The following is a 20,295-nucleotide window of genomic DNA, read 5'->3' as shown; positions in this document are numbered from 1 at the left end:
TTATGACAATATATTACAGTTAATATGAGAAGGAAATAATACTTATGATAAGGCGCAACAATAAATGTTAGTTTCCATGTTGCAAAAAACAACAACACAAAACTCTCGTATAACCCAGATTTTAGAACAATTGATTAAGTTTGCCAGATGTTCCTCTTGTTGTTTATATTTAATTTATGTTTTACAACACTCACTGTCAAACAACATTTCAGATACTACGGATTGGCTTTGAATATATAATCATTTTTACAATCTTCAAATTGATCATACATACATATATTTATATGCCATATTTTGCATTGTGAAATTGCACACGTTTGTCACTTCTTTGCGGGCGCTGTCTGCTGATAAGCCACGGTTTTTGACGGTTTGTGCAATTTTGTCAAATGTTCTATTTAATGCATTTCATCTTTGGCTGTAAATAGTTGAAGTGAAAAAGCCAGAGTTATAAGAAATTAACCACTATTTTTAGAAGTTGATTTGCTTTTCTTTGAAATTTGCTCCGGAATAGGCAAGTACATGTATTAAGAAGTCAAATCAAATACAAATACATATATCCGATAATTCGAGCCAAGCGAGTTCGAGCCATCCGACAAAATTTTATATGAATATATAGGCGTACAAAATCGGTGCTTTGATGCGAGTTCTAGCCAACCGGAAATTCGAGCCAAGCGAGTTCGAGCCATCGGGTTTCGACTGTAAGTTTACTTTTAAACAATACTGTTGTTTTTCTTTAATAAGGCGACATTGATGTTTATTGAGAAACAAGGTGCTAGTTATTGAAAACCAACCGCTGTTCTTTTAACTTAAAGCAAGCATATTTATAAGTAAAATGACGCGTGTCTGGTTCTGGACCAAACGCATTATAAAGCAACAGGTAAAATACTAGTAGATCAAATAGATTTTGCGATGAAATTAGCTTGGATCCTTTCTAAATGTGCCGAATATCCGTTCTTAACCGTTCTGGACGGCCTGCATGTCCGCCCATTGGTACCAATCGTTGCACACGTATTACTTGAAAAATTCTCGTTATGACATCGTTTATAAATAATATTTAATCGTGTACTCACACAATGATTATATAAACAGACATAAACAAGAGAACCGCGGTCGGAGACATATGCCGCCCCTCAAACAGGGCTTTGAACTAGCGATCCAAATTTCAATATGGGTCATCTACTGTCAAAGGCCAATGCACATATAAAGTATCAAGCCAATCGGTCAATTCGTTGATGAGTTGATCAGAAATGATTTTCACACTTATTGTAACAGTTACCTTAGCATTTGACCTAGTAACCCCAATTTCAATAGGGGCCATCTACTGTCCCATGCGAATTCACATGGGAAGTATCAAGCCAATCGGTTAATTCGTTAACGAATTATGGGTCGGAAACGATTCTCGCATTTATTGTTACAGTGACCTTGACCTTTGATCTGGTGGCCCCAATATCAATAGGGGTCATCCACTGTCCAAGGCCAATGTGCATGTGAAGTATCAAGCCAATCGGTCAATTTGTTGAACAATTATTTCTCGGAAACGATTTGTACACTTATTGTGACAGTGACCTTGATCTTTGACCTAGTGACCCCAATTTCAATAGGGGTCATCTACTGTTCAAGGTCAATGCACATGTGAAGTATCAAGCCAATCGGTAAGTTCGTTGACGAGTTATTGATCGGAAACAAACTGGTCTACCGAAAAACCGACGGATCGACAGACCGACCGACATCCAGCAAAACAATATACCCCATCTTCATAGAAGGGGTAGGGGCAGAAAAATGACCGCGAAACTAGAAAATTAGCGCTAACAATTCTTAAATTGTTGTTTTTTTTTAATAATAAAACACATCGTCATATTGCAGTACTTTTGTCGCAATTAAGTGCGTTCCATTTCAAAAGGTAAGACGATATTTACGGTTTAGAGCTTCGTGAAGCTTGGATAAACGTATTATTTATTGTGTCTGTTTCTAGATTTTTATCTGTTTATCTCATAAATTGTATACATTGTATAATATTTCGGATAGTTTATGACGGCATACATGTACACGTATTTTCGTTATCAAAGAACTAATGGTCTTTACTACATAACACAAGTGTTCGATAAGTAAAGCACGAGGTTGTTTATTTTGCTCTGTTCACTTTTTACAGTATAGAGCCCATCAAAACGATAACATCGTATAACATGTAATGCTATGTCAAACAAAATGTTAATGCACATACATTTCTTCTTCAATTATTATTTTTGCCTTTCAAAATATAGCCGCCAACGCACTGTTACGTATTATTACTCAAAGTAATGTACTAAATCAAATCTAGACCCAGTTTATGAAATAATGTTGTAGCCTGTTGTTAATAATTAGTATAACAAACAAAATACAACTAGACGAAAACTTTCGTAAACGTAACAATATTGTACAATATAATTTCGTTGATTGCTTTCCGGATAATACTTGCTGTGGTCGCCCACGCAATATTGGTCCGCATTGATATCTAGAAAGTAGCGGGTTCAATCCATGCGGAAGATTTCTTACTATGTCACATTAAGACTCCAAGATTATCAGAATAAACTGAAGGTGTTCCATGCAATCGAGCTACAACTAAGTCTAACTTGAAAAAAAGGCAAATTAATTAGTATTCTGCATACCAACTTATAAATTAAACTCGTTATTAATACATAGTAATATTATTTTATCCATAGTGTATCCACCGACATACCTATCAACGTTCCTTGACTATCAATATAGTGACAACAATTCATGGTAATAACGACCTGCAGATATAAGGGAACATTGTTCCTATGGCATTGACCAAGGAATCGCACTAACACATTAAACGTACAGTATTTATTATTTGATTAATCAAATTGATGCTAAACCGCCCATATTCATGTATTACATTTTTAGAAGAGCTTAACATATATTATACATTATATTATATTGTAATTGTATTAACAAGTTGGCAAGAGTGAATGAAATTGAAAGGGATACCATAAAGCACAATGATATATATTTCTTCTATTACTGTTTTAATTATTAAAATAAAAAAAAAAAAAAAATCGTACAAACACGTCACGTTTTTTGTTTTAATTATTGAAATATGTAAACGTGTGAGTAATTGAATAAAATCACGTGATCTTGTCATCTATATTTTGCACATATCGTTCCCAGGTGAAAATGTGGTGGACGTGTGGGAATATGTTTAAAATATACTTATATTATTCATGGAGTGAGTTTAAACTGTTAATACAAATGCAAACATGATGATAGTAATCATGTAAAATGATTTTTATTTTTTTACTAATGGATTCTTCCTATTGCTGATGATATATTATACATGTATCAAGAAGCGATGCCAGAATTGTGTCTATCATATTTTGTGCCCGTGAAAAAGCCCATTACCGAAGAACCAAATCCAATTACCAAAAGCTCGATTTATTCGTAAATTGCTTATAATTTGCGAATTGCATGCTGTGCACGACATTTTAGGCTTCATTGTAGGCGGTGCTTTGAAATGTCAAACATTTCATACATAGAAGCGTTGATTTATGATAAATGTGTTTTGCTCAGCGAGAAAATTTGGTTTTATTACATCTGTGTTGTCAAAGCAGTAATCATTTTGTATCAGATGTTCTCTGGTGTGGCCAGGTTTATGGTTAGATTCCGAATTGCAACTCTATTGTGCAATATTTTTCATTATTCATTAGGATAACTATGTACATAATATAATGAACACAATTCTCATGACTCCTACAGATGCTTATACTGATAACCGTGAGTACCCTAAATTACCACAGCAGCATTATGGCATACAGTCCATCTTTCATGAATGGTTTTCGTTTCGAGAACTAGCATTTACAATTCGAATAACTCTTGCATGAACTCTACTCGACAACAATTCGGTGATCATAATAAAATAGGGAATGAAACACCTCCTAACAAATCGATGCACCTGTTTAGATTGCCTGCACATGATACTTTCGTGTGTATTTTTATATTTTATCTGCCGTATCTAGTGGCATATTTCTGCCACTCACTTTCTAATAGTCATGTACTTACTAAGTAGGTGACCTGATTATATTTTCCATAACCAGTGACTGTACCATACTTCAGAGATGGTTCTTGGTTTTGTAGTATTCGTTATTAAATTGCGATACCATATTGTTTTTAAATGGCATAATTATTTGCCTCACATGAAACTAAACGTTTACAAGAAAAGAGTTGGTGCAATGTGCACAGATTTTTTTTTCTTTCTGTTAAAAACAATTTTAAGGTAGAACAATAAGTCGAACACTAACCATTATAAGTAATATTTGCTGAACTTTGTCTTTATTCAAATAAAATGTCAAAAACTGTACACGATTTAACCTATTTGAAACGCTGTATTATTTATAAGTTGAAAATATAACATAAATATATTATTAAATTGTATTGACTATAGGCACATTGCTTGATACTGACTGGAAGTGTATAACAATACACGCGGGCGATGCCCGCTACTGTTTCTTGTTTTCGCAAAAACGTATACACAGCAGCCGTCTATGGTCAAGCCAAACATAAACGACCAAAACGACCCTTACTAATATTATTGAGACACGAAAGCAGTTAAAGTTATCAACGTTTTGTGTTTTAATTGATTTCAAAAAGGCGTATGATTTTATTGATAAAAATAGTTTATGGACTAAACTATCTCAGCCAGATATTGGTATAGGAGGAAAGATTTAAGATGCTTTAAAGTCTCTTTATGGTAATGTTACATCATGTGTTAGAATAAATGGTTTATGTACAGATAGTTTTAATGTTGAGTGTGGCTTGAGGCAGGGGTGCTCGTTATCTCCCCATTTATTCAATCTGTACATAAATGATTTAGTTGTACGTATTAAAGACCTAGATAAAGGTGTTACTCTTGATAGTAGTAAAATATGTATTATATTATATGCAGATGATATTGTTCTATTAGCAGAAAAGGAAGAAGATTTGCAATTTATGCTTGATAATTTATATCAATGGTGTACTGAGAATCATATGAATGTTAACCCTTAAAAGAGTAATAGTATACACTTCAGATCACAATCTGTCAGCAGAGCTTCATATAATTTCACATGTGGACCCCATGAGTTGAGAGTGGTTGACAGGTATACTTACTTGGGGCTGTTATTAAATGAGTTCCTTGATTATGATCTTAATGCTAAAAGTGTCTCCCAAAGTGCAGGCAGGGCCCAAGGGTTCTCATTGCCAAATGTAAATCTATAGGCGGAGTGCAATACAACGTTTTAAAGAAACAATACGATAGCACTGTTTGGCCAGTCATATCCTATAGGGCCTCAGTGTGGGGTACATACGATCATTCTCTTGCATAAATGCAGTCCAGAGTCGAGCGATGCGCTTTTTTGTTCTTTTTTTTTGGGGGGGGGGGGGCTTGGGCAAATATACACCAAACAGTGCTCTCTATGGTGAATTATCATGGAAACCAACCACCACATGTGAAACAATGGATATCTGTTGTACAGCAATGGCATAGATTGAAACGTATGGATGACAATATAATTAATAGTTAAGTGTTCTCAATATTCTGTCATAGAAGTAATAATAACTGCAGAAATTGGCAATTGTATGTTAAATCTTATTTCAAAAGTATTGATATGTTGAATTATCTTGATGAATGTGCAACAATTACATCCAAGCAATTATTTTATCTTGTAGAATATGTAACCATGAATAAATACATAGAACATTGGAAAGATTCAATACATAGTGAACAAGGTCCATTCCTTACTGGTAGAAACAAACTTAGAACATATCGTATTTTTAAGCATGATTTTGATACAGAAAGTTAGGTTAAATCTTAAATGACCATAAAATATAGATCTGCTTTTGCTAAATTCCGGTGCGTGTGGCACTTATTCGACTAGAAACAGGAAGATATGAAATTTGCAATTTATCAATCGAAAATGAGATTCATGTAATACGTAAATGTTCTGCGTATATTGACGATAGAAATGTCTTATTACGTAAGGCCACAGATATAGACAACTACTTTATTATATGTCAGACCAGGATAAACGTATATTTCTTTTTTTCCAATTAAAGTGTTATGTGTGAGACTGTCAAACCTGTTACAAAATACTTCAGTCTAGAAATAACTATTTGTATAGATAGTGTAGTTGGACAGTAGGGGTGGTCTGTTGTACGTACACTGGCAGTGTATTGGTCTTGGTAAATTGGTCTGTGTTGCAACCCCCTGTGATCACCACCAGTGTACATGCCATGGATTATGCCTTTATTTCTTGATTACTGGCATACTATCAGATATTTAGATTATTCTTTCTGTTAGTTTAGTTTAAACCTATTTATTTTAGCTCGATTGCGTCGAAAGCCTTAGGCTTATATAAACGCTCTCGAGTCCGTTTCCTGGGCCTAGAACCAGTACTTGGTGTCTCTGGGGGAGATCTAAAGAACGCTCCCACGGTGGGGATCGAACCCGTGACCTCCCGGTCGCAAGGCGGACACCATATCTATTACACCACGGCGACCTTCTTTCTGTTAGTCTTACTTGATACTACTGTTTTACATACATATCTGAGGTGATATGTGTTTTATCTACATTTTACAATTTTGGCAATAGTCACAATATTTCATTTTAGTATCTTATTTTTTGTTTGTTTTTAAGGCAGTGTTTAATCATATATAAAATGAAAGTTAAGATTAGCACTACTGATACGGCTTTTAGTTAACTGTACAGTTGTTGCATTTTTGAATGCATTATGTTTATAATCTCTTCAGTAATTCAGTAATCATTTTGTTTAAATGTCAGATACATATACATATATCAAGATGAAAACATTTATATTGCATACATAGGTTACATGATAGTTGATCTACCAATACACTAGGTTACCAACAAGACAATTGAATCAACACACTCATTCTCAACTTAACTTCTTAAGTGGTCAACCACTGGCTTTGTCACTGAATAAAACGTATTCATTATAGCTCAATAAACCCTCTACTGCCATTACTAACTTATACTCACTCACTCATTTATTCGTATTCATATCACCTACCTAAGCCCCACTCATAAAACTCTTATTTACACAATCACACTCACTCATTCACTCACGGAATACATGTACTATCTTTTACCATAAATGTGTTCTCTGTATTATATAGACTATTTTTATAGTCTCTTATAATTCAAATTTGAATGGCCATTTACAGATGTTGTTATACATGTGTCTTTATATCTTGTATATACTATGTTGTACATGCTGTAAATGGATGAGACTGAAATAAAATAAAATATACCAAAAAAAAGGCAAAACGTACTGAGACCGTTTGCTGACCTTAGATAGCATACATTAGGCAGAACATGTTCGTAGGAATAAAACAAGTCCACTGCAGAGGTTAACGATCAGTTTAAGCAGCGGGAGAGGTGCATAATTACTTAAAATGAATGCATTACATGGCTTCTCAATGGACACTCACGGTGGTCGAGGAAGCCATAATTGGGGCTAACCGGAAAGTTTAAGAGGTCACAATATTTGAATGACGATTAATTATGGGTATTAGTGTCGAAGTCGTGTTAATCTCTAAACTCAAGCGTAGTTTATATGTATACGTCAACCATGACATTTGTGAAAGCAATCCTTCGCACATTTTCAAAATCCGTATGACCTTAAATTGGCACGTTTGATTTTCCATCCAACTGGTCTCGTTTGTTAGCAATCATGCATTTAAACATCATAGGCGGAGTTTGGTGGCGGGCTGTTGTTGTTGTAGTAGAAGTAGTAGTAGTAGTAGTAGTAGTAGTAGTAGTAGTAGTAGTAGTAGTAGTAGTAGTAGTAGTAGTAGTAGTAGTAGTAGTAGTAGTAGTAGTAGTAGGAGTTGTAGTAGTAGTAGTAGTAGTAGTAGTAGTAGTAGTAGTAGTAGTAGTAGTAGTAGTAGTAGTAGTAGTAGTAGTAGTAGTAGTAGTAGTAGTAGTAGTAGTAGTAGTAGTAGTAGTAGTAGTAGTAGTAGTAGTAGTAGTAGTAGTAGTAGTAGTAGTAGTAGTAGTAGTAGTAGTAGTAGTAGTAGTAGTAGTAGTAGTAGTAGTAGTAGTAGTAGTAGTAGTAGTAGTAGTAGTAGTATAGTAGTAGTAGTAGTAGTAGTAGTAGTAGTAGTAGTAGTAGTAGTAGTAGTAGTAGTAGTATATTAGTAGTAGTAGTCGTAGTAGTAGTAGTAGTAGTAGTAGTAGTAGTAGTAGTAGTAGTAGTAGTAGTAGTAGTAGTAGTAGTAGTAGTAGTAGTAGTAGTAGTAGAAGTAGTAGTAGTAGTAGAATTGGTAGTAGTAGTAGTTGTTGTTGTTGTTGTAGTAGTAAAAGCATTTAGTGGTCAACATTTCCATCATGCAATGTTGTTTATATCGTTTCAGCTCACTGCGAGTACAATGGAAGATACTTCCAACAGAATGACCAGGTGAAGATTAACTGTAACCTGTGGTGAGCTATATACTAATTACGTGAGAAAAGATAAAATGTAAAAGTGTATTAATGAGCTAACTCTCAATTTGTTTCACATAAATGTTATAGCACTTTAGAATTGTATTCAAACTGTGTTTAGCATCTTAAATAAATAGAGGATATTTGTTGGATACGCTGGAATATCGATTTTAATTCATGAGTGAACATAGATTTTTTTTTTTAAATCATCATCGAATCTTATGCATGTTCTTGTTATTTTATGCTTACAAATGATTAATTTTGTATTTTTGCAATTGTGGACAATGATATTCCCTGTTGGGGGTCCCGAAATGTTAAATGCAGAGTAGCCCCCCTCCCCCTTGGTAAAATTGTCGTTCACAATTAGGAAACCAAACATATCTAAAAATAGGTGCGGTAAAACAATGACAATTATGATAATTTTTCACTGTTTAGTTTAACTTTAAAGCTATTTATTTTCGCTCGATTGCATACAAAGCCCTAGGCTCAAGTGCAACGCTTTCGAGTCCGTTTCCTGGGACTAGAACCAGTACTTGGTGTGTATAGGATAAATCTAAAGAGTGCTCACACAGTGGGGAGCCGTAAACCGAACCCATGACCTCCTGATCGCTAGGCGGACATCACATCCACTAAACACCTGCGACCTCGATCGATAACACTTTTTTCTATGTTTACTCGTGAATTAAAATCGATATTCAACCGTATCCAAAAAATTTCTCTGTTTAAACAGTGAATTATCAGTTTTAATTCACTGATATTTCTCTTTAAACCACCGAAAAGCATAAAATATAAAATCTAAAAATAACAAGCACACCTTGTTAACGAATATGCGACGATAAATATATAACGAAGTTATTTTTATGTGTCCGTTTGTGCAACAAAATAAATTTATACATATGAGAGAACTCGAATATTATATTGAAAGAACAACAGTATTTGAAAATAGAGATGAAGGATATTTGTTGGATTCGGTGGAATAGCGATGTTTATGCACGAGTGATCATAGAAAATATTGTTTTCACAAGTGGCAGATCACGAGATTAATCCACTGATATTTATCTATAAACCACCGGACAGCATACTGCAACATAAAGAGTAGCTAGTATTTTATACCACCTCCTCCGCGATTTTCGCCGTACTTCTTTATTTGTCATTCTAAAGTATGTGTTATCCAGTCGTACAGTTGACTTTTTTTAATAAAAAGGCGAATGTAAAAATTTCCGGCCAGATGACACCTCCTTTTCAAATGGTTTGTTATCCAAGTGGACTTGGATAACTAATCTAATGGATCTAATGCCCTCCAAGATGACATCGCATGCATCACGAATGCCTTTTGGTTTATCTTTCAGTCGATGTGTGAGCGACATCCGCAGTGCCAGCGGCTATTCGTTTCAGTGTGAAAACAACGTATGCCTGATACAAGAGAATGTGATAAACACCATCAACAAAAACTCAAACAGGTACGGGTAGGTATTAAGTAATTTTACCTTAGTAAAGATATCCGAGATATTGGAATGTGGTTTGCAAGTAATTTTATATTTCTGCTCAATAAAGCAAATCTCTTGATATTAACCCTACTGCCGGATATCGAATTATAATTTTCTCTTTGTGGAAAGCCCATGTCATTTTGTTACAATTACGTAAAACTCTAACACGATATTTGATCATAATTGTTAAAATAAAACAAGTATGTGAATTGTTTATAAGTCCCGCGTATTTGATACACAGATTCGACTGTTTTTGTGTCGGAACTAAAACAAATCAATATGCATATTTGTATCGCTATCGTTGTAATCGCTGCAGTGTGTTTGCTGGTATCGCTTGGGCGGTAACTGCTGCATTTAGTTTGCTCGTATTGCTAGCACAGTAATCGCTGCATTGAATTTTCACGCATCGCTTGGTAACAGCTGCATTGAGTTTGATCGTATCGCAAGTGTGGTAACCGCTGCATTGAGATAACTCTTACCGCTAGGAAGGTAATCGCTGAATTACGTTTGCACTATTAGGTTATCTCTGCATTGAGTCTGTACGTACCGCTAGGGAGGTAACCGATGGATTGAGTTTTCTTGTATCGATAGGAAGGTAACCTCTGTATTAACTTTATTCGTATCGTTAGGAGGTAAACGCTGGTTAAACAACCACTGCGATTTCGTTTCGCTAATGTAGTAACCGCTGCATTGAATTTGAGTTTGCTCACATCGCTAAGGAGGTAACCGCTCGCATTGGAAATGAAGTAACCGCTGCATTGAGTTTTCTCGCATCAATAGGGATATGGGTAACGCTTGATTTGAGTTTGCTCGTATCGCTAGGGTATTAACCGCTGGATTGAGTTTGCTGCTCGTATCGCTATGGAAGTAACCGCTGCATTTAGTTGGCCTGTATCGCTAGGGAGGTACCCGCTGTATTTAGTGTGCCCTTATCGCTATTGCGGTAACCGCTGGATTGCGTTTTCTCTTATTGCTTGCGATGTAAGCGCTGCATCAAGTTTGCACTTATCGCTATGGAAGCAACCGATGTATTGATTTCCACTTATCACTAGGAAGGTAACTGCTGTATTGAGTTTTCACTTATCGCTAGGAGATTAATCGCTGTATGGAACTAGCTCGTATCGCTAGGGAGGTTGCCGCTGTAATGAGTTTGCACGTACCGTAAGGGAGGTTTCCGCTGTTTTGAGTGTGCTCGTATCGGTAGGTAGGTTGCCGCTGTATTGAGTTTGCACGTATCGCTAGGGAGGTTGCCGCTGTATTGAGTTTGCTCGTATCGCTAGGGAGGTTGCCGCTGTATTTAGTTTACACGTATCGCTAGGGAGGTTGCCGCTGTATTGAGTTTGAACGTATCGCTAGGGAGGTTGCCGCTGCATTGAGTTTGAACGTATCGCAAGGGAGGTTGTCGCTGTTTTGAGTTTGAACGTATCGCTAGGGAGGTTGCCGCTGTTTTGAGTTTGAACGTATCGTTAGGGAGGTTGTCGCTGTTTTGAGTTTGCTCGTATCGCTAGGGAGGTTGCCGCTGTATTAAGTTTGCTCGTACCGTTATGGAGGTTGCCGCTGTATTGAGTTTGCTCGTATCGCTAAGGATGTTGCCGCTGTATTGAGTTTGCTCGTATCGCTGGGGAGGTTGTCGCTGTATTGAGTTTGCTCATATCACTAAGGAGGTTGCCGCTGCATTGAGTTTCCTCGTATTGCTAGGGAGGTTGTCGCTGTTTTGAGTTTGCACGTATCGCTAGGGAGGTTGCCAATGTATTGAGTTTGCTCGTATCGCTTGGGAGGTTGCCGCTGTATTGAGTTTGCTGGTATCGCTAGGGAGATTGCCGCTGTACTGAGTTTGCTCGTATCGCTAGGGAGATTGGCGCTGTATTGAGTTTGCTCGTATCGCTAAGGAGGTTGCCGCTGTAATGAGTTTGCTCGTATCGCAAGGGCAGGTTGTCGCTGTATTGAGTTTGCACGCATCGCTAGGGAGGTTGCCGCTGTATTGATTTTGCTCGTATCGCTTGGGAGGTTGCCGCTGCATTGAATTTGCACGTATCGCTAAGGAGGTTGCCGCTGTATTGAGTTTGCTCGTATCGCTAGGGAGGTTGCCGCTGTATTGAGTTTGCTCGTATCGCTTGGGAGGTTGTCGCTGTATTGATTTTGATCGTATCGCTAAGGAGGTTGCCGCTGTATTGAGTTTGCTCGTATCGCTAGGGAGGTTGTCTCTGTATTGAGTTTGCACGTATGTCTAGGGAGGTTGCCGCTGTATTGAGTTTGCTCGTATCGTTTGGGAGGTTATTTCTGCATTGAATCTGCACGTACCGCTATGGAGGTTACAGCTTTATTGAGTTTGCTCGTATCGCAAGGGAGGTTGCAACTGAATTGAGTTTGCACCTTTGCCTGTGAAGTTGCCGCTGTATTGAGTTTACTCGTATCGCTTGGGAGGTTGCCGCTGCATTGAATTTGCACGTATCGCTAAGGAGGTTGCCGCTGTATTGAGTTTGCTCGTATCGCTAGGGAGGTTGCCGCTGTATTGAGTTTGCTCGTATCGCTTGGGAGGTTGTCGCTGTATTGATTTTGATCGTATCGCTAAGGAGGTTGCCGCTGTATTGAGTTTGCTCGTATCGCTAGGGAGGTTGTCTCTGTATTGAGTTTGCACGTATGTCTAGGGAGGTTGCCGCTGTATTGAGTTTGCTCGTATCGTTTGGGAGGTTATTGCTGCATTGAATCTGCACGTACCGCTATGGAGGTTACAGCTTTATTGAGTTTGCTCGTATCGCAAGGGAGGTTGCAACTGAATTGAGTTTGCACCTTTGCCTGTGAAGTTGCCGCTGTATTGAGTTTGCACGTATCGCAAGGGAGATCGCCACTGTATTGAGATTGATCGTATCGATAAGGAAGTAACCGCTGTATTGAGTTTGCATCTTTGTCTAGGACGTACACGCTGAATTGATTGTGCACGTATCACTAGGGAGGTTTCCGCTGTAGTGAGTTTGCAAGTATTGCTAGGGAGGTTGCCGCTGTCTTGAGTTTGGACTTATCGCTAGGGAGGTTGCCGCTGTATTGAGTTTGCACCTTTGTCTAGGAGGCTGCCGCTGTCTTGAGTTTGTACGTATCGCAAGGGAGGTTGCTACTGTATTGAGTTTGTACGTATCGCTAGGGAGGTTGCCGCTGTATTGAGTTTGTACGTATCACTAGGGAGGTTGCCGCTGTATTGAGTTTGCACGTAACGCTAGGGAGGTTGCCGCTGTATTGAGTGTGCACGTATAGCTAGGGAGGTTGCCGCTGTATTGAGTTTGTACGTATCGCTAGGGAGGTTGCCGCTTTTTTTCGTTTGTACGTATCGCTAGGGAGGTTGCCGCTGTATTGAGCTTGCACGTATCGCTAGGGAGGTTGCCGCTGTATTGAGTTTTCTCCTATGGCTAGGGAGGTTACCGCTGTATTGAGTTTGCACCTTTGTCTAGAAGTACCCGCTTTATTGAGTTTGCACCTTTGTCTAGAAGTACCCGCTAAATCGAGTTTGAACCTTTGTATAGAAGTACCCGCTGTATTGAGTTTGCTCCTTTATCTAGAAGATCCCGCTGAATCGAGTTTGCACCTTTGTCTAGAAGTACCCGCTGTATTGAGTTTGCACCTTTGTCTAGAAGTACCCGCTGAATCGAGTTTGCAGCTTTCTCTTGAAGTACCCGCTGAATCGAGTTTGCACCTTTGTCTAGAAGTACCCGCTGAATCGAGTTTGCACCTTTGTCTAGAAGTACCCGCTGAATCGAGTTTGCACCTTTGTCTAGAAGTACCCGCTGAATCGAGTTTGCACCTTTGTCTAGAAGTACCCGCTGAATCGAGTTTGCACCTTTGTCTAGAAGTACCCGCTGAATCGAGTTTGCACCTTTGTCTAGAAGTACCCGCTGAATCGAGTTTGCACGTATCGCTAGGGAGGTAAACTCTGAATTGAGTTTGCTTTTGCAGATGGCAGGCGAGCAACTACTCTCAGTTTTGGGGCCTCACGCTGGAAGAGGGGCGAAGATATCGGCTGGGAACCAACAAACCGGATGAGCTCGTCATGAAGATGTCGAACCTTGAGGTGAGATGGTTCAGGACAAGTAAAACAATGGATATACTTATGTAGTACACTAAAATCATTGCACAAGTGATCTAATGTCCTACTGATATGATTATGAACACGAAGTGCGTTTAAAATTGTGTTTTTTGTTCTATGAAAAACGCATAAACATGTGAATAATTGCAGTTAATGTTTTTGTGTTAACTTTTTGATATATTAAAGTGACATTAAAATTAATGTATTTTCATTCTGTTGGAATGTAAAAACAAATGATTGTACATGTTAATACTTTTTAACGACTTAAACCGTCTACAAGTCTTGCCTCTTTTTGACCTTTTTCCGAAAAAGAAAGACCAAAAAGTAATCCGCTAGGTACATGCATTAGCAATGTAAATGCTTGTAGGCATGTAAAGCGCAAGTTTATCCGATTTCGCGATTGCCTTTCTATAATTTCATTTAACTGTTGGATATATACAAAATTAACAAGAATAGTCAATTTACCCCAAATGGTAACGTCGGGTTCTAATGGATACAAAATGCAGGTACTGAACGAGGAAAGTCTGCCTCGCGAGTTCGACTCCCGGAAGAAGTGGCCTGGTTGGGTACACGGGATCCGTGACCAAGGAAACTGTGCAGCATCTTGGGCATTCTCTACAACCGGTCAGGAAACAACAGAAATACAAGCTTTACTGCTTGCTCACATGTGGTCGTATTCTGAAAAAGTCAATATTGGCGTATATTTAACAAGAAAGCTATACTTGTTTTAGTTATTAATGATGATTATACGATTAATATAAAGACATATATTGGAATAATAATATCTTTGCTTTAACAGAGGATTCGAACCCGGGACCTTTTATGGTTGAATAAAGCTGGTAACAATTGGGCCATTCAGGCTTTAGCAGTCGCAGCGTATTTTAAATGTACCTTAAAGGGACTGTCAACCACGAATGACGAAAAAAGAAAAGTTCTAAAATACCGTATTTTTTACAATCATTAGTTTATATTGATTAAAATATCACGACTGGTATATTACATTACTTGAACAAAGTTCATATTTTCAGTATATTCGGAAATAAAATTTTGCGATGTGAAATCGAAATTACATCGCGTAAATAGGTGACATAACGATATACACACGATGAATAACGCAAGTAGATTGATCATTTTATATACAAAATATATAAAATTAACTACGCATGCATAATTTGCATTCATGGGTTTACCACGTGACGATGATGATCAATCTACTGGCGTTATTTATAGTTAACTGGTAGTAACCTGGTAGACATACCCAGTAAAATTTATTACCGAATATACTGAAAATATGAAATCTTAACAACTTTTTTCAAGTAATGCAATATACCAGTCGTGATATTTTAATCAATATAAACTAATAATTGTAAAAAATACGGTATTTAACAACTTTTCTTTTCTTCGTCGTCGTGGTTGACAGTCCCTTTAAGTAATGCATGCATTTTCCAGAATTTACAAAAGCGTTACAATTTTAGTATTGTGTATATTCCGAATAATTATTATCTTTATTATAGACGAATATATTTGTGTGATATTTCGCACGTTCTTCTTTTGAATCTATGGGAATGTAAACAGTTCATATCATACCTTCAAATAAGTACTTCTTACATGTTTGCTATTTTTATTAGTATTGATATTCCCATTTAAAGAGTAGAGAACAGTTCGGTATGACCGAACATGTCAGGTTAGGTGGGTAACAGAATGCTGTGAAACTTTTTCACAATATTGCATTGGTGCTTTTCTTCATCAAACATTTGACTCCAGAGTCAATTGTGCGTATTTTAGTATATATTCATACAATTTTGTTTTCATATGATCAAACACCATCAATAAAATTGTATAAATCATTGAACCGCCTTAGCACTGGCAGCTGACAGATTGTCTATCGAGTCGCGGGGCGCCATGCTGTTGAACCTGTCCCCCCAGAACCTGCTCTCGTGTAGTCTTAACAACCAGGAAGGGTGTCTAGGCGGCAGCTTGGATAGGGCCTGGTGGTTCCTTAGACATCGAGGGTAACTTTATTACTGAGCGATTACATTTTGTATTTTCTTTTTTTATGTATAGTACCCGTAAAGACCTTTTTTTCAAATCGGGAAAATAATCAAATGCCAAATTGCCGTCCGAAAAAAAACACAAAGGGAATTAAAGTTGCGTAAATTTCTTTTTAAAAAAGCGCATTATCTTCATGTTAACATATCTACGAAAGCCTATTAGTACCACTGAAACTGTTCATAAAACAGTTGGAAATCGTTTTAACGTGTAAAAGGCGTTTCTACGCAAATAAACACCAATAACAAAAACAAACGCATTTTATAGAGGGTATTTGTTGGATTCGGTGGATTATCGATTTTAATTCACTCGTGATCATAGAAAATAATATTTTCACGAGTGGCGCAGCCACGAGTGAAAATTAATATTTTCTATGATCACGAGTGAATTAAAATAGATATTCCACCGAATCAAACAAATTTTCTTTTTATTTTATGCTTTTTTTCACAGTTTATAGAGTCTATACATTTTTAAAGAGTTTAACTAAAGAATTTCGCTGGGATAATGACGTCATTTCTTCAAAAAATGACGTCATTTCACAGTAAACAGTGAAAATAATCGATAATTTTCACTGATAATTTTCACTGTTTGAAATTCACTGATATTTCTCTACAAACCACCGGAAAGCATAAAATAAAACGCTAATAAACGCGTAATAACGCTATAAACCACAGAATTTCCTCCTGTGTAAAAAAGCGAACTAACGTTAAAAAGGGTTATTAATCCAAATTTTAAGGCGTGCAAACCCGAATAAAGGCGTTAAAACGCTTAAAATGGCGTATTAACGCTACAAAAGGCGTAATTACGCTAAAAAGGCATTATAACGCTTAAAAGGCGTACTAAAAATTGGGCAAAAAGGAGAATAGGATAATGCATAAAAGGAGAAACATTTAGTGTTAAAAAGCCAATTGGCGTACAAAATGGAACGTTTGCATTTTAAGAGTTCAAGTATGATGCTTTTTTTCACTTTTTTGAGGTTGGGATTGTGGTTTGTTATATAGTTTTTAAGTTGTGTATGTAAATTAGTACGGCCTGTATTTACCAGGGTGACGACGGAGGCATGCTACCCCTACACCAGTGGTGCAACCGGCAATAACGGCACATGTCTTGCACGGGACCTGCAGCGGGATCGCTTGTGCCCGGCCGGGCGACAGAGCCGTGAAAAGCTTATTTATCAGGCTACGCCCCCATACAGAATCTCATCCTCGGTAACCGCCGCGTGTCATAAATCGTAATTCCGTCCTTATATTGGATACAGGAACTATCAATTTATTTTGACGATTGACTTCTCCCATACTGACATTCTAAACTATACAGACTATTAACGAATTAGTCTTGAATGATTTATGCTATCTATAATACTGATATTTAGCGACATATACCGGGGTAATCAACTCTCAGCAATGAAGCAATATAAAAAATACATTTGCGAAATACCGTCTTTCCACCAAAGTAACCACTAAATCCATTTGCATGATCATAGATCAAATTATCCTCAAGTTATTGCTTGGGAACGAATTTCCTGTAACGATCCTTTGCTACCTTTATCATTGACATGTTTACCTCAAAGTATATGTATACCATCTTAGATTATCGGTGGTCAACGCATTCTCTGTACATCACGAAGAGACACATTACTTGCTTGACCTTGATCTTTGACCTGGTGAACATGACAACTAAATGCGTCGTTTCATGTCTGCCCATGTAACAAATATACAAATTTCACGATTGCACGTGAAAAAGTTTAGTTTTTCTTTTTAAAACTGACAACACAAATTTCCGGTTACATGACCATGCGACCTTAACATTATATCCGATGAAATGAAGAAATGGATAGTCCTCTTCCCTTTCTTTGCAATAACCAGTATACAAATTGTCATACGAGTCGCTTTCTGATAAAACTGGGCATAATGCATGTGTGTAAAGTGTCGTCCCAGATTAGCCTGTGCGATCCGCACAGGCTAAACAGGGACGACACTTTCCCCTAAATTGGATTTTTGCTACGAAGAGACTTCATTTAAACGAAAAATGTCATAAAAGTGGAAAGTGTCGTCCCAGATGAGCCTGTGCGGACTGAACAGGCTAATCTGGGATGACACTTTACGCACATGCATTATGCCCAGTTTTCTCAGAACGCGACTCAATTAACTTTTAAAAGCCGCTGTTCCATTGACATCAAACTCGATAGGCGTCTTATTTTTCACCCGAATAACTTTCATATCAATATTGCATGGCTGTACATGTAGCTAAAAAGAACAAAACTTCTAAAGACCGATAAACAGATCGACCAATAGACAAATGCCAAGCCATATAGCCCTACTTCTTCGACGGGGCGTTGGCATTATAAGAAGGTTAAAGTAATGACTTCCTGATAGGAATGCAATTATTATCATTATTATTTCACCTTGCTTCGTTTATAGTGTTTTATTCAGTTACTGTATGAACTGAGATGAGTATAGGAATAGTTCGGAATTACCGTTCTTAAAACTCTGTTCACATGTTCCGTTTTTTATAAAGACATAAAAAGCAAAGTTATTATATTTTATTTTATCATTATTTAAACTGGGTCAACATAAAAATTAGTTTTTTAATAATAAAACAGCTTATGATAGTTAATACTCTATGTATTGGATCACGAGAGGGAGGAAATTATTTAAACTTCATACATTTACTCTTTTATTAAATATTTCGGCCAAAGGCCTTCTTCAGTAAACGATTATTAAGACAACTTTACATAGCGTTTTTTCTTCTGTTGATCATAACGGAAGTAAATACAAATAAATCTTATGATAGTATTTTGATATATTATTTTTCAGGAAAAGGATATTATGTCAGAAATACAAATGAATGGACCAGTACAAGGTACACATCTTTTTGTTTGAAGGTCTCAACAATGGTATGATGAACATTAAATACCACATATATAGCACGTGAATCGCATAGGCATAATAGTATAAAACAAGTCCTATTCGGAGCGTTGGCTGTCCCTAATACAAGTTATCGATGGCTTATTTTTGTCATTTTAATACTCCAACGCAAATCGGACGTGGCTTATAGAAAGGCCCAGCGTCCGTAAGTCCGTCCGTCTCTCAGTCTGTCCTTAATATGTTCGTGTCCGCTTCTTATCTCCTACATCTTTTTCAGTCTTTTCATTAAACGTGCCGCAAAAATGAAGGGAATTTAGGCAATGAATAGAGGCCATGAGTGATTCATGTCGGCTCAGTGTTAAGGTCATTCTTCATGTCAAACGTTTGAGGCTCGTTTTCGTGCAAGCTCAATTTCTCTTTAAACATTTGAAACATGTTCATGAAACTAGGCAAAATATGTTAAAGTCATTAACACGATGTGTGGAACCAATGATCATTCACATCGGCTCAATATCAAGGTTATACTTAAAGTCATAAGTTTGAGCCGCTATTTTCGTGTCCGGTCCAAAGCTCCTATACTCGATAAAGGATTTTCATGTAACGTGGTTAAACATGGAGAAGACAAAAGTCACTCAGGCATTATTCAGTTACGCTTGCTCAAAGTCAAGTTCGCAATTTAATCTCTACAATTTGAGTTTTGAGTCATGTTCGTGTCCCCATTATGATATTCTTTACCCCTTGAAGTATTTTCATTAAATTTGTACAATGATTGGGTATTGAGACGATGTGCAGGAGGAACGAGTAGCCGGCTCAACACTTGAAGTTCAATCGTTTAGCATTATTTCTTTTGTATCGTCTTTGAATATCCCAAAACAAATGAAGAATTCTCATGCAAAACTAATCTGATTTAGTAAAAGGAAGGAAAAGTCATGAGCCGATATCACAGGGCCCTAAGTCAAGGCGACAGCTTCAAGTTGAAAGAATCTTTGCGGGGATATAGCCGTTATTTACACTGAATTGCTTTGACTACATGCACTCATACACTGTCCTGTTCATGTATACAGCTATGATTGTGTCTTGCCACAGCGACGTTCCGTGTTCAGGACGACTTCTTTATGTACCGCTCTGGGGTTTACAAGTACTCGCGCACGGGCTCGGTCTCCGCCTCCCGGGAGGACGATAGAAGGCTGAACCATTCCGTCCGGATCATCGGGTGTGTTCTCTTGTCAGAGTTTGTTTTTTGTCGACATATTGATATCTTCTGTAACGTTTCTTTCATCTACTTGACGTCTACATGTAGATGTTTTTAAACAATTTTGGTACAACTCAATTAAAATAATAGCA

General features: G+C 37.3%; 1 protein-coding gene across 1 annotated transcript in view; it reads left to right on the top strand.

Annotated features, from left to right (window-relative positions):
• LOC127862836 (tubulointerstitial nephritis antigen-like) overlaps positions 1-20,295 on the top strand; it is a 31,770-nt gene that overhangs the window by 8,861 nt on the left and 2,614 nt on the right. The window contains exons 2-9 of the mRNA XM_052402094.1: positions 8,407-8,473; positions 9,823-9,939; positions 13,906-14,020; positions 14,542-14,659; positions 15,897-16,047; positions 17,130-17,292; positions 18,901-18,946; positions 20,038-20,164. Coding sequence (XP_052258054.1) covers positions 8,407-8,473; positions 9,823-9,939; positions 13,906-14,020; positions 14,542-14,659; positions 15,897-16,047; positions 17,130-17,292; positions 18,901-18,946; positions 20,038-20,164 — 904 coding nt within the window. The remainder of the gene's footprint in view (positions 1-8,406; positions 8,474-9,822; positions 9,940-13,905; positions 14,021-14,541; positions 14,660-15,896; positions 16,048-17,129; positions 17,293-18,900; positions 18,947-20,037; positions 20,165-20,295) is intronic.

Source organism: Dreissena polymorpha, chromosome 16, assembly GCF_020536995.1.
Source record: "Dreissena polymorpha isolate Duluth1 chromosome 16, UMN_Dpol_1.0, whole genome shotgun sequence".
Lineage (NCBI taxonomy): Eukaryota > Metazoa > Mollusca > Bivalvia > Myida > Dreissenidae > Dreissena > Dreissena polymorpha.
Note: the sequence above shows the minus strand (reverse complement) of the source record. Positions and strands in the feature narration are given on the sequence as shown.